Genomic DNA, 22,625 nt, shown 5'->3' with positions numbered 1-22,625 from the left:
GCCTCCTCATACACGTTCTGCCCGAGGCCTGTGTATTTATTAACTGCTGACATCAGGGCAGCTCCAGGGATCGGGCAAAGGTGCCCACTTATTGGGCCATAATCATTGGAGGAACAGTTTATCTTTTTAGGGGCAGTCACACGATTAGGACAAGGGTTTCCCTTTAGAAATGCTCAGAACACAGGGGAAAGAATTTGTAGACTGGGGGGTCAGGCATAGGTTGATGGGAAGTGCACAGCACCAGGATTCTGGTGGAATTTACCAGTTATACTTATAGATATCCATAGACTGGGTTCAGGGTGTGATTATAGAGTGTTGTGTCCCTAATGGTGCAAGATCTCTGGCTTGGCTATTGGATGGCTATAGGGTTTGAGCATTAGTGTTACACATACTGATCATAAGGGAGAGGAGCCTGGGTCATTATTTATTTCTATAGTTTTTTTAAAATTATTTTCCTCCTTCCTCTGACTCTTACCAGCTTTCAGACTGGCCCCATCCAGAGTCAGACTGGGGGGGCCAGTGCCCAAACGATTCCCCAGGCCTCCCAGCCAAAAACTCCTCTCTGAACTCTGCCCCCCCCCCCACAGAACCGCTCTCGTACCTCTTTCCATCAGGGTCTCAGAATATCCCTCTCTACATTATACATAAAGCTAAGGCAAAGGTGAACAACCCTTTTAAATGGCAGGGTCGGTGTAAAAGCCACATTTACCGTTGCAGCACTGCTGTCCAGATTGGATGATTTTGCTAAGAAAGTGGAAAGAAAAAAACACTGATTTTGTAGACAAGAACAACAATTCTAAAATGCAGAATTTCAAGCTTTCATATGACACTTATGAAAGGTTGGGTACAAAGATTAAAGGCTTAAAGAGAGGGAAGGGGATAATAAGTGGGTGACAGTGTCACTTTAAAGATGTAGGCTGTCCAGTGTTTGGGGAGGAAGGGAAGGGGAACTGTGATTTTAAGCAGATTTAATTGTTTCAGAAGTGTCATGTGCTCAAATCCCTCCAACGACGTTCATTGTGAAGGACAGAGCTGGAGCAGACTGCAATGCAAAGGAACTTGGACTTGCTCCCTAGGACTTGCAAGGTGGGTGAGCTCGAGAGGAAAGGAGACAGTATAACAGACCAGGGCAGAAGGATGAAATGCTGACTGCTGATACATTGTTTCAAGAGTCACAACCAGACAGGAACAGACTGCTTGTAGCAGCAATGACATTAACACACAACTATAAAAACTAATGAAAATGTGTAATGATTATATATTGGGAAGCTGCTTAGAATTACTTACAATTAGGATTCATTTTCTTTCACTGAGCCCAAGTTTTAGCCCAAGGCTTTAGAAGTTATAGCTCATTGGCTGGAGGATCTACGCTGCTGGTATAGATGTACTGTCGATTCAGTATACTGTATATAATGCAGATAGCAAGCAGTGCATGGCTGCAGAGTTTACATATAATGTAGATAGAAATCAGTGCATGGCTGCAGAGTTTAGATATAATGTAGATAGAAATCAGTGCATGGCTGCAGAGTTTAGATATAATGTAGATAGAAATCAGTGCATGGCTGCAGAGTTTAGATATAATGTAGATAGAAATCAGTGCATGGCTGCAGAGTTTAGATATAATGTAGATAGAAATCAGTGCATGGCTGCAGAGTTTAGATATAATGTAGATAGAAATCAGTGCATGGCTGCAGAGTTTAGATATAATGTAGATAGAAATCAGTGCATGGCTGCAGAGTTTAGATATAATGTAGATAGAAATCAGTGCATGGCTGCAGAGTTTAGATATAATGTAGATAGAAATCAGTGCATGGCTGCAGAGTTTAGATATAATGTAGATAGAAATCAGTGCATGGCTGCAGAGTTTAGATATAATGTAGATAGAAATCAGTGCATGGCTGCAGAGTTTAGATATAATGTAGATAGAAATCAGTGCATGGCTGCAGAGTTTAGATATAATGTAGATAGAAATCAGTGCATGGCTGCAGAGTTTAGATATAATGTAGATAGAAATCAGTGCATGGCTGCAGAGTTTAGATATAATGTAGATAGAAATCAGTGCATGGCTGCAGAGTTTAGATATAATGTAGATAGAAATCAGTGCATGGCTGCAGAGTTTAGATATAATGTAGATAGAAATCAGTGCATGGCTGCAGAGTTTAGATATAATGTAGATAGAAATCAGTGCATGGCTGCAGAGTTTAGATATAATGTAGATAGAAATCAGTGCATGGCTGCAGAGTTTAGATATAATGTAGATAGAAATCAGTGCATGGCTGCAGAGTTTAGATATAATGTAGATAGAAATCAGTGCATGGCTGCAGAGTTTAGATATAATGTAGATAGAAATCAGTGCATGGCTGCAGAGTTTAGATATAATGTAGATAGAAATCAGTGCATGGCTGCAGAGTTTAGATATAATGTAGATAGAAATCAGTGCATGGCTGTAGAATTTAGATATAATGTAGATAGAAATCAGTGCATGGCTGTAGAGTTTAGATATAATGTAGATAGAAATCAGTGCATGGCTGTAGAATTTAGATATAATGTAGATAGAAATCAGTGCATGGCTGTAGAATTTAGATATAATGTAGATAGAAATCAGTGCATGGCTGTAGAATTTAGATATAATGTAGATAGAAATCAGTGCATGGCTGCAGAGAAGAATTCTGGCAGGAGCCACCAGTTGGAATGTACTTCTCACTCCTGACATTTGATTCTAATGAGTGGGCGGAGTGATGATTTGCTTCCAGTTGGCTGCTCACCTAAAGGTATAAAAACTCTATGGGCTACAAAAAAAGGTCTCCTGCACCGGCCGAGGAGCCTGATGTCCGGCAAGAATTGCCCATCTGAAGGCCCAGAGCACCCCACCAGAACATTTCAAAAGGTGAACTTTTATATTTTTGCATTTCATTGTACTTAACTTACACCCCCATCTAACAATGTTGGAGAGGCAGTGCCCTAACTTCTAAATATATTTATATATTTCAATGTCTTTTTTCAGCCTCAGCAACTAAATCTACTATCTAAGCTACTAAACTAAATAAGTAAATCTACTTATTGATATACAAGATCTTATAGAAAGAGTGAAATCATTCAATGAAATCGACGTGTACATAAATCCCCCATTCTACTATATATATATATATATTTATATATATACCTACTGATACTTACCCACCAAGCTACAGGAGAGTGACACTAAAACAGGGCATTTATGTTATATACAGAGAGCTGGGTATTATATCAGTGCCAGTGTGTGTTGCATTTCTGCTCATAAGATCAATGCAATATACCTGTGCAATTGGTCACTTTAATAAGCCATGGGCATGTCCAGGTTCTGAGAGTGAATTCCTGGAAATGCCATTATTTGGTATCATTGTATTACAGAGAGATATTTGCTTTATTGTTCTTGCCATCTGTTCTATCATGAAGGCAGGTTGCCCACCCCAGCATTAGGTAAGTACAATATACTCCTTTAGCAGGGTGGGAGCTTGTAGCATCTCTGCATAAGATCAGGAGCACCAAGCACTGGCGTCTCTCCCTACCCTAGAGAAAGTAAGGGGGTTATTTATTAAAGTCCGAATCCAAAAAACTCGAGTTTTGTGAAAAACACATTTTTCAAGATATATTCTACCCAGACGATGGGAAAAAGTCAGAATCCAAAAATCCAGCAATTCAGACCTGCCAAGGTTGTATTATAAGTCAATGTAAGAAGTCCCGAAGATCTGCGCTGGGTTTCGTGCAAAAATCCGAAAAAACAGATCTTTCAGGCTGAAAATCCGAAAAAAAATCATACGATTCAAATTTTCAGATAGTTTTCACGATTTTGTCGATTTTTTCCCCGAACTGGAATTTTTCAGGAAAATGTATTGATAAATCAGGGGAAATAACCCGTGCGGATTTGGTCGGAGTATATTTCAGAAAAAAATTAGAAAAAATTTGGATTTTGATAAATAACCCCCTAAACCCTAAAAATTAATAGGGCTAAAAATGACATATTTGATATAGAGAACTTATTGCTAAAGTTTGAGCTTGTCAATAGCAGCAATGATCCAGGACTTCAAACTTGTCACAGGGGGTCACCATCTTGGAAAGTGTCTGTGACACTCACATGCTCAGTGGGCTCTGATTGGCTGTTGAGAAGCTAAGCTTAGGGCTCGTCACTAATTATCCAGCAGAAAATGAGCTTCCCTGGCTGTAATATAAGCTGATGCTACAGGTTTGCTGATTATTAAATTCTGATGCTAATTGCACTGGTTTCTGTGCTGCCATGTAGTAATTATGTGTATTAATTACTAATCAGCCTTATATTGTGACATTTCTATTCTATGTGTACTGTATATTGTGAGTGGGTCCCTAAGCTCAGTAAGTGACAGCAGCACAGAGCATGTGAATCAGTGAATCAGCAGAAAAGAAGATGGGGAGCTACTGGGGCATCTTTGGAGACACAGATCTTTACTGCTAAAGGACTGTGGTTGCCTTGGGCTGGTACAGAAGCACAAAACATCATGTACAACATTTCTACCTACTTCTTTAGTTTAACTTTCCTTGTCCTTTAAGGTAACCACATGTCTATAGCTGCTTCTCTACCTGTGGTGCAGACAGGGTGAAACACCATCTCACCCCTGGCTGCCAGCACATCAAGGGGGTTATTTACTAAAGTCCGGTCTGGATTTTTGGTGCAAAACTTGAATTTTGCGGGTTTTTTATTTTTTAATAAACTGGATTTATTAAAGTCCGGTGCTGCAAAAAGACCTCAGACCTGCAGAGGTTGTATAAAAGTCAATGGGAGAGGTCCGTATCGTAATTAGAAGTTTCTGTGGTCTGTGCTGGAATTAGCCCGAAAATCTGACTTTTTCGGGGCAAAAATCCTGGGCTTTTTTTCCCCAAATCCAATTAAATCATGCTTTTTTAATAATAAATAAGCTCAAATTGTGGATTCAAGTTTGTTCTGACTTTTTTATTTTAAAAAATCAGAAGATAATAAAGATAAAAAAATTGGATAGGGTTCCTTGACATCTACATGATTTTGGATGCTAGGGGAACGTGGAGAGTAAATGAAAGTCATGGGCAAGGTTTTTAATTTGGGGTCTCTATGTAACAACAATGCTCAAGTGCACCCTTGGCTATGCAAGCAGCACCGCAGTACCCACAGCTTTTTGGTAACCTGATAGAAAAAACTTCTGGCATGTGACAGTGTAAGAAGGTGTTCAAAGACTTTATATAACAGTTACCCAGCCTTCTGTACTACACATGTTGTTGAACTACAACTCTCCGCCTTTAAATCAGTTTAGCTTGTCTGGGAGTTGGCTGGTGGGATTTCAGATTATAATATATCACAATCTCTATATATAGTAATAATGGCTATCATTAATTAATATTGATCATTGATGGACTTTACTTTCAATCTCCTGCTATGTTGATGTGTATTGGGGGTTTTTCTAGCCATGAGGTCCTAAACTCCTCACACATATGTCCCTTCTACACCTCCTCTACTCACACCTCCCCTGTCTCCCCTGCACATAACTCCCCTCCTCTGCACCATTGAGTACAGGGAGCTTGATTGTTTTTTTCTGGCACCAAATATTTCCCAGCATTCCCATCATTTGTATCAAAATGTATCATGGACCAAACTGTCCCTCTTGCCTTATACTTAAAGGGGAACTATTGTGAAAATGAAAATTTAATATAAGCTTCCTCATACTGAAATAAGAAACTTTCTAAATACAATCAATTAAATATTCTGCATTGTTTCTGAAATAATCAAGTTTATCTTCACTATTCCTCTCTCAGCATCTGTTTCTCTTCATTCTCTCTTCATGCAGCAGTTGGGTGTCAGATATTCATTGGCAGTTAGATCCAATATATCCATACCTCCCAACTGTCCCTTTTTTGGAGGGACAGTTCCTCTTTTGACAGCTCAACCCGCAGTCCCTCATTTGTACTGGAAAGTCCCTCTTTTCTCTGCACTGAACAGCCAGAAAAAGAAACAAAGTTTCTCACTTAATTGCCTTTTATCAGAAAGCCCAGAACAGGTGCAAATAAGATACTTTGTAACAATTTTGAGACACAAAAACACAGTTTAGATGAGGAGAAATATTTTTAAACTTTCATAACCTGCCAAACATGGTAATTAGGGGGTGTGGCCACAGAAAGGGGTGTGGTCAAAAAATTGCTGCGCTACGTGCGGGAAAAATATTTTGTCCCTCTTTTTACTTCCAAAATGTTGGGAGGTATGTATTATATCTTATAGGGGGGCTCCTTTCCTAACAGATGTATTAGAGCTCACTCAAATAACTGATTCCAGTACAAACAAAATGTAACAAAATAACTGCCTTTTGCACAAATCCTGCATGTAGAGAGACATGATGTCTGGTGAGTTTAATAGAGTGAGCTCTAATACATCTTCAAGGGTTATGTGAGAGGTTAGTAGAAGTGTTTTTGCTTTCTGACAGGTCATTGTTTTTAGTAACTCTCTAATCCTTTGTGCTCTGGGGGATATTAGTGAGAAATAGCATCATACATACAGGTATTGTTGTCTTATGGAAAAATGCCGAGAGCCATCAGCAATCATTTCTCTGTCTTTGTTATAATAGGTTGAAGTTCAGATGTTACATTTTTCCACCAGAGGCATAATTTAAGAAACCGGGGTGGGTTGCAAAATGCAAGAAATGAATGCACAGCAGCCTGTTTATTTGCACTTTGCATTTTACCCCACAGGTTGCAAACAAATACACCATTCTCTGCACTCATAGGGGCAAATTCACTAAGCGCCGAAGCCCCGAACGCTAGCGTTACTTCGCTAGCGTTTGTCATTTTCGTTACTGCGCAAATTCACTAACGTGCGCAGTGTACTGAACGCTACCTTTTACGTTAGACTTCCTTCGCCACCTCAGACCTGGTGAAGCGCAATAGAGTAGATAGGGATTGTTTCAAAAAAAGTCAAAAATTTTTCTAAGTCCCAAAAAACGCTGGCGTGTTTTCTACATTATGGGTGATAGGCTGAAAAAGATCGAAATTTTTTTTCCCCTCCTTCCCCCCTACATTTCCTGACTCATGGCAACTTACCTATACAGTGGGCACATGTGTAGGGCAAAATAAAAATTTTATTTGATGATTTGAAGGTTTTCTAGCCATTTGTAGTGCTGATACGTATTCCTCCATTGAAATTTGAATTTCGCGCCGTATGCAAATTAGCCTTCGCTAGCGTAACTTCGCTTTACTTAGCGAATCAATGCTAGCGCAACTTCGCAACCTTACGCTACCCCTGAGCGCAACTTCGGATTTTAGTGAATTTGCGGAGCGCTGGCGAAACTATGCCTGGCGACGTGCGGCGAAGTGTGGCGAAGTTGCGCCTGGCACAACTTCGAATCTTAGTGAATTTGCCCCATAGACTGAAGCTCAAATGGCTGTGCCTTGTAGTTCTGCATATGGAGGGGGTGGGCATGGCATGACACACTCATCTGCTTTACAGAACAACCCAGAAACAGACATATTTAGGGGGTCCTAAGTGGTACAGTTTGGGATGGGTTTCAGTCCCCTGAAAACATGCATTTAGGAAAGCAAAAACTGTTTTCCTTTTGGTTTTTTATTCCGATTATTGCAACAACAGTTTTCACTGCATGCGCCACCTGGTGGCAAAAAACAGAAATCTTTTATTGAGGTTGTCAGTTGGCTTAAAGGGCATGTAAAGGCAAAAAAATTAAATCCCATTTTTACTTTCTTTAATGAAAAAGAAACCTATCTCCAATATCACTTTAATTAAAAAATGTTTACTGTTTTTATAAGAAACTTGACTGTATGCAGTGAGATTCCCCCTTCATTTACTGTTTAAGATAGGAATTGTCAGACGGTCCCTAACTGCTCTGCAGGGAAACAATCCCTGCATGTAAAGGCAAAAAAATTAAAAAAACATTTTTACTTTCTTTAATGAAAAAGAAACCTATCTCCAATATACTTTAATTAAAAAAATGTGTACCGTTTTTATAAAAAAAACCTGACTGTATGCAGTGACATTCCCCCTTCATTTACTGCTGTGGATAGGAATTGTCAGACGGTCCCTAACTGCTCTGCAGGGAAACAATCATACTTATGAACAGTGTATACTTATGAATGTGTAGAGATTTTTATTGGATTTTATTTTGGCCTTTACATCTCCTTTACTGTTTCCAACTCCAGCTGCAGGGACAAAGATCATGGAGCCAGATTTAAACAGATAAACTGGGATTCTATTTGGAGGATTATTTTGCTGCAGCCACTGGTTCTGCAGAGTTGGAGAACGTTTGTATTAAACAATACAAAAACTATAAAATCCACATTAGATTACATGACAACACAGGACCCAGTGCAGTCTGTATATTCTGATTATTAATCAGTCTTGCTGTATCGGCTTCTGGCAGATATTATTTGACTTGATAATTTATGACGATCCCTGAACAGCCCAGACCACACTGAGCATGTGCACTTAGTCTTGGTCTTGCAAAGATGTATAACAAAGTTACAAGATGGTGACCCCCTGTAGCCAACTTTGAAAACATAAATCATTTGTTTGATTAGGCTTGTGGTGCAGTAAGTTCATGTTTATATTAAGTATACAAAATACAGCATTTCTAGCTTTATTATATTTTAGACTTTACTTTCCCTTTGAATGCAAATAGAGGTATGGGATCTGTTACCCGGAAACCCATTATCCAGAAAACTCAGAATTATGGCAAGGCCATTTCTTATCCATACTATCCAAATTTTTGAAAAATATTTCCTTTTTCTGTCTAATAATAAAATAGTCGCTTGTACTTGATCCCAACTAAGATATAATTAATCCTTATTAGAGACAAAACCAGCCTATTGGATTTATTTAATGTTTATATGATTTTCTAGTAGACTTGAGGTTGGCAGATCCAAATTACGGAAAGAACAAAATAGTTTCCTTTCTCATTAAATGTGCTAAACTAGAGAAGACAAGATTAATGGACCTATGGGTCTAGCTCAGGGGTCCCCAACCTTTTTTACCCGTGAGCCACATTCAAATGTAAAAAGAGTTGGGGAGCAACACAAACATGAAAAAAGTTCTTGGGGTGCTAAATAAGGGCTGTGATTGGCTATTTGTTAGCCCCAACGTGGACTGGCAGCCTACAGGAGACTCTACTTGGCACTATACTTATTTTTTATGCAATTAAAATTTGCTTCAAAGCCAGGAATTCAAAAATAAGCACCTGCTTTAAGTCCACTGAGTGCAAAATCCAAGGGGTTGGAGAGCAACATGTTACTCACGAGCTACTGGTTGGGGATCACTGGTCTAGGTAATGTAGGGGCCACACGCTGGATATTGAAGTTGGAACCAGAGCTTCAGTCTTGAAAATAGGGGCCCAGACTTCAATGAGTGTGTCCCTGGTTACCAGTTTCCCACTATCAGGGCGGGTGCTGCTATCAGACATCATCAATATAAAAGCACATTAACATTATTTCCTAGTGTTTCTGTTGTGATACTTTAAATCTTTCAGCTGGGTTTATCGGCTCCTTGTTCCCCCCTTCACATCTTTCCTTATCCTACATCATTCTCTCATCCTCTCGGCAGGAATGTAGGTTATCCGTGCACTGAAATATAACAGAGCAGGAAGAAAGGCATTTGTTATACATCCAAGTCCCTGTATGAATCGCTTGTCATCTGGCTGGTAAATTACAGACCCAGACAATGAAAATAATACTTGGTTAACAGGGAAGAAGTAGAACAGAGATAGGGTGGTCAGTATCGGGGGTGGTCAGTATTGGGGGGGTCCTGTTTTTCTTTCCATCTGTAGCATGGATCCCATCAGAGGGGGATGCTGGGAGTCCTTAGGGGCCCTTTTTACTGGGGAACCTGGACAGATACAAAGGGTGCAGCGTTTCTGGAGAGGATGGGTAAATCATGGGCATCTTTGGGAACAAAAAGTTATTGTTGGGGCAGATCAGTTAGGTGGTTAAAGGGATGGTTCACCTTTAAGTCAACTTTTTGTTTGTTATAAAATGGCCATTTCAAAGCAACCTTTAAATTGGTCCTCATTATTTAATTGTAGTCATTTTTTAATGATTTGGCTTCTTCTTCTAAATCTTCCAGCTTTCAAATGGGGGTCACTGACCCCATCTAAAAAAACAAATGCTCTGTAAGGCTACACAGATATAGTTATTGCTACTTTTTAATACTTATCTTTCTATCCAGGCCTCTCCTATTCATGTACAAGTCTCTTATTCAAATCAATGCATGGTTGCTGGGGTAACTTGGTCCCTAACAACCTAATGAGCATTTTTATAAATAATTGCAGACCCATTCGACCTGGCTGGTCAAGCCAGTCAAAATGGCTAATACCCAATTGCCCCTGGAAGTAGGGCCCAGACAATGTTTAAATAGTTTAAATAGTATTAGGCAATGTTTTTGTTACAGCCCAGTCAGTATTTCTAATTAGAATTAGAATAATGGAATCAGAAATCAGTGTGGTTAGTGGAAGTAGAGTGGTTTCCTCTACTCCCTTTATAACATAAACATAGTCCTCTTTTATATCAGGGATTGTTTCTGTTTTTATATGACATGATACATTGTATTCTGGGGAAGAATAGATATTTCATCATGTTCATGCTGAGTTCCATGGATGGTGAGCCAGTGGTCCTCTAGCTCATTGTTCTACTCCCACCAGCACCCCTTGACTATGAAAGACTCCATGAGGCAGATTCACTAAAGGGTGAATTGTCGCCAACGACTGCTTCACACACATCGCACCACTTCACCAGGCGCAAATCAAATTCGCTACCACTACACTAATTCACTAATATGCGAAGTTTTGCACTGGGTGCTAAACGCTGGCGATTTTTCACTAGCGTTACTTCGGCAGTGCGAGCATTTCATAGCGAAAATGTGCTAGCTTTCGTTTCTGCCTAGCTAATATTCACTAGTTCACTAGCGCTTAGGTAAATTTGCATACCGCGTGTTATTTAAAGTTGTATGGCGGTCTTTATTATAAAGACTTTTTATTACAAATGTCCAGGGAACCTTAATAAAGACAAGAGAGTTAATATAATGCCCTACACATGAGTCCACTGTAAAATGAATATTCCATATGTTATAAAAAGTCTGAAGAAAACCGGTTACCGAAAAAAATTCAAGTCAGCCAAAAAAGTCAGGACTTTTGCAGACAATTCCGCTTCAAAAAAGGAAAAGTCGCCAATGTTTTTGGAACTTTAATGCATTTTTGGCACACGGGAGATGATGTGAGTGACAGAAGATTGAGGAAGATCTAACTTCTAGTGATGGGCGAATTTGCGCCGTTTCGCTTCGCCGAAAAATTCAGTTTTTTTGACGCCGGCGTTTCGCGAATTTATTCGCTGGCGGCGAATCACACAAATTCGCCGCAAATTCGTGCCTGCCGAATAAATTCGCCCATCACTACTAACTTCTTTTAAGCACTTCACCTGGTCTGAGGTGGCGAAGTCAACTCTGGCGAAAGAGGTAACCAGTAAAATCCGCACTTTACTAAATTTGCGGAATAACGACCTTTCACCAGAGAAAAAAGTCGCCAATAAAGTGCAAACAAACGCTAGCGATGGTCTCTTTGGCGCCTGCACCTGTTAGTGAATTTGTGCCGTCGCTGCAGATTATAACGCTGGTGAAACGTCGCTAGTGTTAGCCACCAAGCCCTTTAGTGAATCTGCCCCCATGAGTTGAGTTTACTAGCAGCTATAGGAGAGCAAGAAGATCATCATGGGGTTTATGGATTAATGTAAGATCAAAATGGGTAAAAATGCCAGTAAACATTGTAAGAATAATATATCCCATGTGGTTTATAATCTTGCGTTTGGAATTCTAGGATTATTTAAAATTTGGACCAATGGAGAGTCAGATTCCAATGAATATGACAGAAAAAGTAGAAGGAAAGAGTGCGGAAGCTCGAAATACATGTTCTCAAGGGGTAAGAGCCCTCTACAAAGCTGCACGTTGCATTTCTGGAGAGATGAAGGAGTTTGGGAACTGGATGAAAGGTAAGGATAGCACACAGTCTTTCCTGTCATTGAAGGACAAAGGAGAATGTTCAAAGTGCTTTATATTAAATGTAACCCCAAGTAAGTCTTGTATTTCGTTCCAGATAAACCTCTTCCATTGCAGTTTATTGACTGGGTCCTACGTGGGACATCTCAAGTCATGTTTGTGAATAATCCTCTGAGTGGACTTATAATCATTGGTGGGCTTTTACTACAGAATCGATGGTGGGCAATTGCTGGCTGCCTAGGCACCATAGTATCTACCTTCACAGCCCTTATTCTCAGTCAGGACAGGTAATACATCCAGTCATATTCAGTGGACATAATCTTCTCTGTTTTGCCTACTTTGTTGCTCAAAGCCAGATTAGATGATCACATCAGTATAGGCGTGACAAGAATTGGATTCCAAACCACCTCTTTCTCCTTTTCAACTTATGAACAGATTTTGCTCTCTAAGTGGCTGATAAAGAACTAAAATATTAATTGACTATAGTAGTTCACTCATAGCTTAGTATGACTTTTTCACATTCCTGGTTACTATGGGGTAAATTTATCAAAGGGTGAAGTTCCGCCACTAGAATGAAATTCCGCACCTCTCAATTCATTTCTATGGGATTTTGAAAGGCGTATTTATCAATGGGTGAAAGTGAAAGTTCACCCTTTGATAAATACGCCTATAAAAATCCCATAGAAATGAATGGAGAGTGGCGGAATTTCACTCTAGTGGCGGAACTTCACTATTGACCTCACTCTTTGATAAATATACCCCCAAATGGATATATTTGTTAAACCTCTTGCTTATGTTGGCTTTCAAACACTAGCTTTTAGTAGATACCTAAAGACAGTCTTGTGTGGCACCCAATTGATATAGAGTGGTAGCAGGTGGAATGCCACTGAAGATCCCTATAAAATGACTTAGGCTGTTTTATAGGCTTGAAGAAGCCTCTGTAGTATTGAAGACTTCATCTAACTGTTGGTGAAAAACTGTATAAAAGTTGAGCTTCTGAGATATAATTGCCTTTTTTTACCAAGTGGTACAGCCAAAACCATTAATTATTTTATTTTCCCAACTGCAGATCAGCCATCGCTGCAGGACTTCATGGGTATAATGGCCTTTTAGTGGGTTTGCTCATGGCTGTCTTCTCTGCTAAAGGAGATTGGTACTGGTGGCTTCTTCTTCCAGTATCTGTCATGTCAATGGCCTGGTAAGACTCATCATTGAATTGTAAATCACCCTATTCTGTTTTCCATCCACCTTTGAATTCATCAATTAATGCACTTGAACCCGACTCTGTCTATTCTTATAAGAAACCACCTCCAGTGGTATCAACTGGTAGCAACTTCAGACTTATGGTTGCCTCATATTTTCTTCCCAACACATTTCAAAAGGTTCTTGACGTTCCAATTCTTACTCTTAAAACATGTTGGCAATGTGCAAATGAACGTTCTTTAAATACTGCCTAGTAGTAAGGCTACTCTAAGGATACTGTGACAAAGGGCTGAAATACCAGTCTGACCATGGATCTGTTTGGAAGTAGATATAGAGACAGCGGAAACTTTTTTAAAAAAATACTTGGAACACAATTCTATACCTTCTTTCCCATTGCAAATGAAATGTAATAAATAAGGCCTACTCCATCTACTTGTGGCAGAGACGAATGACAGGGGTAAATTAAGAATATGGACACAATCTTCCAGCAACCAATTCACTATTAGCATTGAACAGTCAAATACAGATACATTGATGATGTGAGCTAATGACTCAGATTAAAGTAATAAGGTCCCACTATACCTATAGTGGTGAAGTTTTCTCCATGTCTTCTAAATGTAATGTCTTCTATTGAACATTGTAGTGCCAACAGTTGCTTGTTTATGGAAAAGCATTTTACTGAAGGCCAGACTTTCTTATTTTTTTTCCTTTCAGTACTGTAAAACTGCCACGTAATATAACTTCTTGCTCTTTTTCTCACAGCCCAATCTTGTCTAGTGCCTTGGCTTCAGTCTTCAGCAAATGGGATTTGCCCGTTTTTACCCTGCCCTTTAATATTGCGGTCTGCCTGCATTTGGCTGCTACTGGACCCTACAACGTCTTCTTTCCTACTGTGATGTTTGAGCCCATTGCATCTGTCCCAAACATAACATGGTCTGAAATTGATGTACCTGCGGTAAGTTTTTTTTTTAAATTAATATCCACTAGTATACCTGCTTTGTTAAAATTCAATGAGCAAGATTCAGAAAATGCTCTGCAGGTCAGTACAATGGCTATTGCCATGAGTCCCTCAATGTAGACCCTACAGACAGTTCCATTCTTCCATTCCTCTGATCTGCCCAGTACAGGCCAGTTCTGGAGATTGTTTAGACTGAGTCTATGAACAAGTATATGCAACACTCCAGCAGTACAATGCAGCCAATCACATGCAGGCTACAGCCATCAGAACATTCTTTAGAATTCTTTAGATTTCCTAATTAAAAGAAATAAGAATACTGTCCACTATACACAGTGATCACAAATGCTGATCTAAAAAAAAATTGCTCATTTAGTATTAACTATGGGCTGTGATCTTTTCTAAGAACCCTGCAATGTTCAGGAGCATAGTTTCCTCACTTTGGGGAACAGTTTAGAAGCCCTAAAGTGCCATCATTCAAGAAATTTCTAAAGTACAGTAGAATAGTTCCACTCATATTTCATTACCAGAAATGTTATGCTTGTGTTTTTACTATAGGAACTCTTGTGTAATCTTCATTCCTGCTCTGGCCGGAGGTGGGAGAGTTTGTATAGTAATAAGCTATAAAATGACACCAAATTGTAAAAGGCATAAAACCAACCCGCGTGTGCTCTCAGATAACATTGTTTTGCCAATATTTTTCTTGCAGCTCTTAAAGTCTATACCAGTTGGTGTTGGTCAGGTTTATGGATGTGACAACGCTTGGACTGGGGGGATGTTCTTGGTAGCTTTGTTCTTGTCTTCCCCCATTATTTGTCTGCATGGTGCAATCGGATCAGCTGTGGGAATGCTAGCAGGTAACAATCTACCTTTCTTATGCATCTCACTAAAATTTAAATACATGCATAAGTGCCTCTTATATTCTGAGGGATGGGTATGTATTGGGTGTCTACTTTACCACTAAGGGTAAAACAAGGTTCAGCATCAGGAAAAGCATATAGGTGGTCACAAAAACATTCCGACCCCTTTTAATTACTCCATACCCCAAGCATTGAACCAACTATGAATTTACCTCTTACTGAAATGACCTGTGGAGGGACTCCCTACTTGCCCAGAAACACCACCCAGTCAATCCCAAAAATTAGCAAATTTAATATTCTCTGCAGATTATGAGGGGTTTCCAATGAACAGTGGGAACCACTGCTTATTTAGATTCTCTTTGACCTCCATTCATTCATTCGGCTCTGGGATCCCCATTCCTTTCAATGCAAGGTGCACCATGATTACTTTTTACAGGGACTGCACTATGAATCCCCCCATTGTGTTGAGCATATCTCTAAAGCTATGGGTTCAGATGACCCCACCAGTCTTCAGCATGTAGAGTTTATTCTGGTTCTCATTGATGATGAATAAGTGCACCAACGGCTCTGAGATCCAACGTCCTTGACAGGGCACAACATTATTATATTATTATTGTATTGAGCTAAAACCTAATAAACAGTCATTGTAACCCATTCAAATGAGTTCTTTTAGGAACTAAATCCATTTTGCTCTCCAGGACTGAGTCTGTCTGCGCCATTTGAGAATATTAACTTTGGACTTTGGGGGTACAACGCAGTTCTGGCTTGCATTGCAATCGGAGGCATGTTCTATGCTCTGACTTGGCAGACCCACTTGCTGGCTATTTCCTGTGGTAGGTACCTTAGTATAACCTTTAACTGCAGTATACCACACTTATTCTAGTGTCAGTGAATTACTGTATATCATGGATATGTCTAGTACAGGTATAAGTAATTCTAGAGCAACTGGACTTGCTTAGTAATCATTGAAGACATTTCACTACTCATCCGAGCAGCTTGTTCAGTTCAACTGACTGGTACGGGAAGAATATGATGAATTAATATAGCAATGAACTTTTCAATTATATCTCCCATGGCAAAATGGTTTTCACCAAGAGTGGTTTATTTTCCATATTATCGATCTATCACATGGGACAATAACAATACATTTATCAACCTCAAAAGCTGTTTATCTACCCTTTACTATGCATAAGGATAAGCATAGAAAAAAATGGGTAGGGACTGAGGGGACTTTGCTCATGCTCCTGCCTCTACAACCATCAAGGAGCCAATAACACAACCTTAGATAATGGGTGCCAACCCATCTGCAGATTTAGTGCTGGTTTGGGGACCCATGAGGGAAGGCAACTATGTATTTCAGGTGGGGGCAAGGAGGCCAAAGCAGTGGGAGGGATTAAAGGTTTATTCTCATTTAAAGGGTACATACAGTATGAAATACTTGCCATTGCTTTACACATGTACATTTTAAAATGGTTACATTTTATGCTGCTTGAAATAAAATATCCTCAAATATATTATTAATCCCAGCCATTGTACAGACAGGGGCCAAAAAGGATCTATGGGCAGATCCAATAAAGTAGCCCATATTTAATTATGCATTACTAATCATAAGATATGTGATAATGGTGATTGTACAATGCACTATATTCATCCACTAGTATATATGTTTTATTTGTTCACATAGGCTCTAACTGTAATGTATTGTACTCCATTGTAATAAGCAGATCTACTCCATTCTCAGTGTTTTTTCATTCTCACCATTTGCAGCCTTGTTCTGTGCCTACCTTGGGGCAGCCATTGCCAATATGATGAGTGTGGTAAGTATTTTACGTTAAGAGTAGAAGGACAATGTACTTTGCCTTGGGAAATGTTTGAGAGTGGTTCATAATTTAGAATTGTTCAGGGATAATTTGCTCATCTTTACCAAGGGAAGGTTATATAGGCGAATCGACCCAGATCCAGCTGGAAGACACAGTGCTGCATATAAACTGAAACATATGAACACCCCTATGGTATAAAACGAGACGTCGGTTCCATGCGTTTAAAATCTTGATTGCTGAACTTTCTGATGTAATACCATGGGATATTCATATTTATATTGGAGTGGAAAACCAATGGAGGCCATGATCCTGTCTCCAGGACACTATATAATAAGGACACTATATAATATTACCTGTCATAGAGATCATTGGACTGGAAATTGTAGCACTTATTTAAGAATGCAAGAGCAAGTTCAGAATGGAAGCAAAATTGAGCACATTAATGTTATTCACAAAGGTACCTGTGGCCACATGAGCACCGAGCACCAATGTGCCCAATATAGGGGCAAATTCACTAAGATGCGAAGTTGCGCCAGGCACTTGCGCCAGGCACTTAGCCAGGCGTAGTTTCGCCAGCGCTCCGCAAATTCACTAAAATCCGAAGTTGCGCTCAGGGGTAGCGTAAGGTTGCGAAGTTGCGCTAGCGTTGATTCGCTATATAAAGCGAAGTTACGCTAGCGGAGGCTAATTTGCATACGGCGCCAAATTCAAATTTCAATGGAGGAATACGTATCAGCACTACAAATGCCTAGAAAACCTTCAAATCAGCAAATAAAATTTTTATTTTGCCCTACACATGTGCCCACTGTCTAGGTAAGTTGCCATGAGTTAGGAAATGTAGGGGGGAAGGAGGGGAGCCCCTAAAAAATTTTCGATCTTTTTCAGCCTATCACCCATAATGTAGAAAACACGCCAGCGTTTTTTGGGACTTAGACTTGAAGCAATCCCTATCTACTCTATTGCGCTTCGCCAGGTCTGAGGTGGCGAAGGAAGTCTAGCGTAAAAGGTAGCGTTCAGTACACTGTGCAAGTTAGCGAATTTGCGTAGTTACGTCGCTAGCGAAAATTCGCCTGGCGTAAGGGTGCAAAGTAACACTAGCGAAACTACGCCAGCGTTCGTTAGTGAATTTGCGCAGTAACGAAAATGCCAAACGCTAGCGAATTAACGCTAGAGTTCGGCGCTTCGGCGCTTAGTGAATTTGCCCCATAGACTCTCCTGATGACATATAGATAGTGAATAAAGTACCCCCTCTTGTAAAATATAAGGATATTACAAGTTACTGAGGAGTTTCATGACCATATAAAAACACGAGGCCAAAGGCCGAGTGTTTTTATACAGGTCATGGAACTCCGAGGTAACTTCTAATATCCTCATATTTTGCAACTGGGGGTACTTTATTTATTATAATACGCAAGTTTCAGTGAGTCATGTGACAGAAATGACATCAGAACTCACCGTTTATAACTGATGACATCAGAACTCACCGTTTATAAGGATATAATTGACAAGAAATTCTTGGTTTTTGTGTATTATATACAGTATATTAGTGAACCCCAGAAGTACCATCAGCCTAGACCTGGCTGGTGATAGTTCCATGGTTCCTATGATGAGTGGTGTCAATGGGCACAACTGGCTTAAGCAAAGTTGATTGGAAGCAAGTGCTTGTGGTTGCTATTTATGCCACCACATGGACACGATTATACCAACATATCTGTGGCAAATAACTGCATGTTTGGCAAAAATAAATTCCCAATATGTCTCCACCACCAGGTAAGTTTCACATAATATACATTGTATATCTAAGTAACAAACATTCGAAAAAGGGAAACACATTATAGAGGAACCAATTTTTGATATAGAAGACAAACAAGATGCTCTTGTCTGAGGCTCATCATGTGCTTCCATGGGTTTGGTCAGGACTGGATTATCACTAATATCAAATCACTAAAACTAAATTTCACAGTCTCACAAGCACTAATGTCAATCAGCCATCTGCCAGGCATTAAAACAATATACATTTATTTTTTGTAGGTCCGATTACCTTCATGCACTTGGCCATTTTGCTTGTCAGCCCTCATCTTCTCATTATTCACCACAAATAACGGTGCTATCTACAAACTGCCCTTGTCTAAAGTCACATACCCTGAGGCAAACAGGATCTATTATCTCAACATGCAAAAGGAGAAGAAAGAAATGGGAAACACCAAGGTTTAGAATGAAGAACCCTCCCTGTTTGATGTGACTCAACTTCGAGAAACTCCTTTGACTGGTGACTCCAAACTATTGACCCATGAGGAGAACTCCCAAGAGTCTAAAGACACATCAGTCATGGCAGTTGCTTTGAACCATGAACGATCACTGATGGAATTTGCTCCGAAGCTCATTCATGATATAAGACTTATTTGCAGACACTGATTATGAGGTACCTTCTGTGAAGGACCTTTGTAAATGACAAGAAGTCAATAATGAAATATGTATCCATGGTTTCAACATTCTTTTAGCAAGTTAAATCTCTGCTTAAAATAGAACCATAACCTGTTGACCAGTGGTTTTTGGACTATTTTTGGTCAAGCTCCTTACCTAATACATTTACAGATTTAAGAAACCAGGGTTGTCTGTAGAGAAGTGCGTTCATCAAGAAAGGATCTTCACTCCAGGGATGAGAAATGCATTTTTTTTAAACGTGAATCCCAGAATGCAATATTTAAAAGTATGACTTCTATTTAAAAATATAAGTAGTTACAGATGGAGCTAACCTAGATCTAGATGACAATGAAAATTTTCATTCATCCAGGTCATGGTATATCTAGTATAGGTAAATTTAAAACAACTGGACTTGCTGAGTAATCAATAGGGATGTCGCGGACTGTTCGCCGGCGAACTTGTTCGCGCGAACATCGGCTGTTCGCGTCCACCGCAAGTTCGCGAACGTCGCGCAACGTTCGCGTCAAAATCGTTCGACCATTCGACCATTCGATCGCTAAAATCGAAGGATTTTCGTTCGAATCGAACGATCGAAGCCATTGGATTGAATGAAATCATTCGATCGAATGGCTTCGATCGTTCGATTCGAACGAAAATCGTTCGATCGAACGATTAAAATCCTTCGATCGTTCGAATCGAACGATTTTCGGATGTTCGAAGTTCGCGAACTGTTCGCGAACTGTTCGCATTTTTTGCCGGTGTTCGCGAACGGCGTTCGCGAACACATTATCGGCGGTTCGCTACATCCCTAGTAATCAATGAAGACGTTTCATTGATTCAGATCCTTCAATTAATATTAGGATTATCATCATATTTTTTACATTTACATTTACATTTTACATTTATAAAGGGAAGGTAGCACATTGACCAAATGCATCCAATGATATTTCTCATCTCTGTCTCGTTCTAGTAGGAACATCATTGATTGGCTGGGCACATCAATAGAAATGTCATGAGACAATGGAATTTAACTATGAATATTAATGACAGACACAAGCAAATAATATGGGCTTTTATTGTGGAAAAAAATAAGACTTTAGGCTAAATGTCAGATATTAAAGAATTGTTATTTTTCAAGCACCTTAAAAAGATTAAAGTAGATTATTAGAATTTAAGATTTTTTTCAAACAATATCTGTATATTTTTTACACTGTAGTTGTTAGTATAATATACATGTAGAATATAGCAAATGTGGATAAATCATTATTATATCACTAGGAACAATAAATACAGGATTGTTTGTCTATGAACATAGGCAAATAAATTGCTAGAATCTGATCCGGTAAATGTCTAGAACCGACATGAATAAATTCCATTCTGTTTAAGCAAAAATTCGACTTGCTGATATTTTATGCCTGCGCTTGAGCACAAAGTGTTGTCAGACAAAGGAGGGACTAGAAGCTACAGGATTTCATCATCAGGCCAAGCAAAAAGTTATCTTGTCCAGTATCATTTTGTGGCCAATGTGCAGCTGAATTCAAAAGGAAGTATTTTCTTATGGAGAAACACATGTACCATCAAAAAATACTAGATACAGCACATGCTACTGCTTATTTACAATAAAGCTACTCTATATAACATTCCGCTAAATTGCACCAAATACAGGGGATTGCAACCGTGCTATTCTACCTTCACATTTGCACACACGCATTTGACCTTTGCATCTGCCACCTGCATTTGTACCTTCGAATTTGCTCATGTGCATTTGGACCTGTGCATTTGGACCCATGCCTTTGTACCTTTGCATCTGCACCCATGCATGTACACCTTTGCATCTGCACCCATGCATGTACACCTTTGCATCTGCACCCATGCGTGTGCACCTTTGCATCTGCTCCCCTGCATTTGTACCTTCCAATTTCCTCACTTGAATTAATTGTATTTGCACCTTTGCATTTCACCCTTGCATTTGTACATTTGCACCTATGCATCTGCACATTTTTATCAGCTGTAGTGGGAGAGGGCCAGGGGACAGGTGGACATTTTATTTACTGAGACTGGAGAGCAGAAGGTTCCACCACCAGAACAGGCCAATATTATATATATATATATATATATATATATACATATATATATATATATATATATATATATATATATATATATATATAGATCAGTGGTTCCCAAACTGTGTGCCCCCCTGGTGGGGCCTTGGAATAGTAGAAGATAGACAGAAATTGACCATCTGGCACTCAAGGTAATCCAAAAATATAGATGTGAAAGCCTATGGAGAAGTGTATTGTTTAACTATATAAATACTTATTGCTTTTACTTTTCCCTTGAGTGTCTGATGGACCATTTCTGTGTATCTTGTACATATGGGTTTACTTCTCCTTGAGCTGAGAGTCTGGGGCTGGTGCACCTCGACCACTGATTCTACATGGTGAGTTGGTGAGTCTGTAGCACCTCTCCTTGGTATAGTCGCTCAGCCTGAAGGCCAGTAAGGATGAGATTAGGGTAAAATGTCTTCTAGATACCAGAAAGCCCAGCTTGAAGATCAGTATGCTAGATGTTCTTGGAACTATGGCTGAATGACTTATAGACCAATTTGTTTATATATATATACAGTATATGGGGACCATGACCACATATTGGATCTCCAAAATGGACTTGTGCTAAAAACTCCAAAGACCACAGATATAGGCATGTAATATACACGTTACACTGAGTTGTAAAGTGAAGTTAGAGTTTTTATGACTGTTGGGCAAAACAACAAGGAATTATTCTAAAATATATTCTAAGTCATCCAACTGGCAGTTTGGGAGGTCATCATTGGAAAGTTGAATACAGCTGGTCTGCTTGTTTTTTTGGGTTTGCTTTAGTTTTTTTTTTTTTTTTTGAAAATGTTTTATTTGATTTTCATATTAAACAAGTAATAACATTATGACAGCAAATATTATGCAGATGAAGAAAGACATGTATTCAATATGATGGCATAGTGAGATTGAAAACGGAATACAATTTTAAGAGACTGACAACAATAAATTGAAAATAACAAAAATTAACTAAGCCAGTGGAAGTAAACATATTAAAAGAAAGAAAAATGTCCATTCGTTGACTGGAATGTCTGAACGCGTAACTTACAAATGAAGAAACCAGCTTTAGTTTTTGCTACCCATGGCACCCATCAGTGCAGGTTTTAATATAAAATGTTCCTGTTGTGGGCAGATAGAGCAGTGCAGGAAACAGAATGATTGATGAGTTGAATGTTATGAAATTTCTCTGTCCAAGATTTGCATAGACGCAGGGGGTGGTCCTCCTAGTGCTAAGCCTGGGTTATTCCATTA

At 39.3% G+C, this 22,625-nt stretch overlaps 1 protein-coding gene across 2 annotated transcripts; it reads left to right on the top strand.

Moving 5' to 3' along the window:
* The first annotated feature begins 881 nt into the window (after positions 1 to 881).
* LOC108705522 (urea transporter 2) lies at positions 882 to 19,286 on the top strand. Of its 2 annotated transcripts, none has more exons than XM_041580654.1 (9): positions 882 to 1,086; positions 11,838 to 12,009; positions 12,114 to 12,303; positions 13,086 to 13,214; positions 13,982 to 14,174; positions 14,884 to 15,031; positions 15,733 to 15,867; positions 16,802 to 16,851; positions 18,886 to 19,286. In XM_041580654.1, exons 1-9 carry the CDS (start codon positions 1,048 to 1,050, stop codon positions 19,066 to 19,068), a joined length of 1,239 nt encoding a protein of 412 aa, XP_041436588.1. In that variant the 5' UTR covers positions 882 to 1,047; the 3' UTR covers positions 19,069 to 19,286. The 2 variants fall into 2 exon arrangements, with proteins under 2 accessions (XP_041436588.1, XP_041436587.1); XM_041580653.1 differs by lacking the exon at positions 882 to 1,086 and adding an exon at positions 1,458 to 2,887.
* The last annotated feature ends 3,339 nt before the right edge of the window (positions 19,287 to 22,625 follow it).

The sequence above is a fragment of the Xenopus laevis genome, chromosome 1S (assembly GCF_017654675.1).
Source record: "Xenopus laevis strain J_2021 chromosome 1S, Xenopus_laevis_v10.1, whole genome shotgun sequence".
Taxonomy (NCBI): Eukaryota; Metazoa; Chordata; class Amphibia; order Anura; family Pipidae; genus Xenopus; species Xenopus laevis.
This window is presented reverse-complemented; position numbering and strand designations above follow the sequence as displayed.

What these genes read in the sequence shown, in the direction of transcription:
- LOC108705522 (XM_041580653.1), top strand. Translation starts at nt 2,723, where the DNA reads ATGAGTGGGCGGAGTGATGATTTGCTTCCAGTTGGCTGCTCACCTAAA. An exon ending in CTGAAATTGATGTACCTGCG is followed by an intron (nt 14,175 to 14,883) that starts GTAAGTTTTTTT and finishes TTTTTCTTGCAG; the next exon opens with CTCTTAAAGTCTATACCAGT. An exon ending in AGCTGTGGGAATGCTAGCAG is followed by an intron (nt 15,032 to 15,732) that starts GTAACAATCTAC and finishes TTTGCTCTCCAG; the next exon opens with GACTGAGTCTGTCTGCGCCA.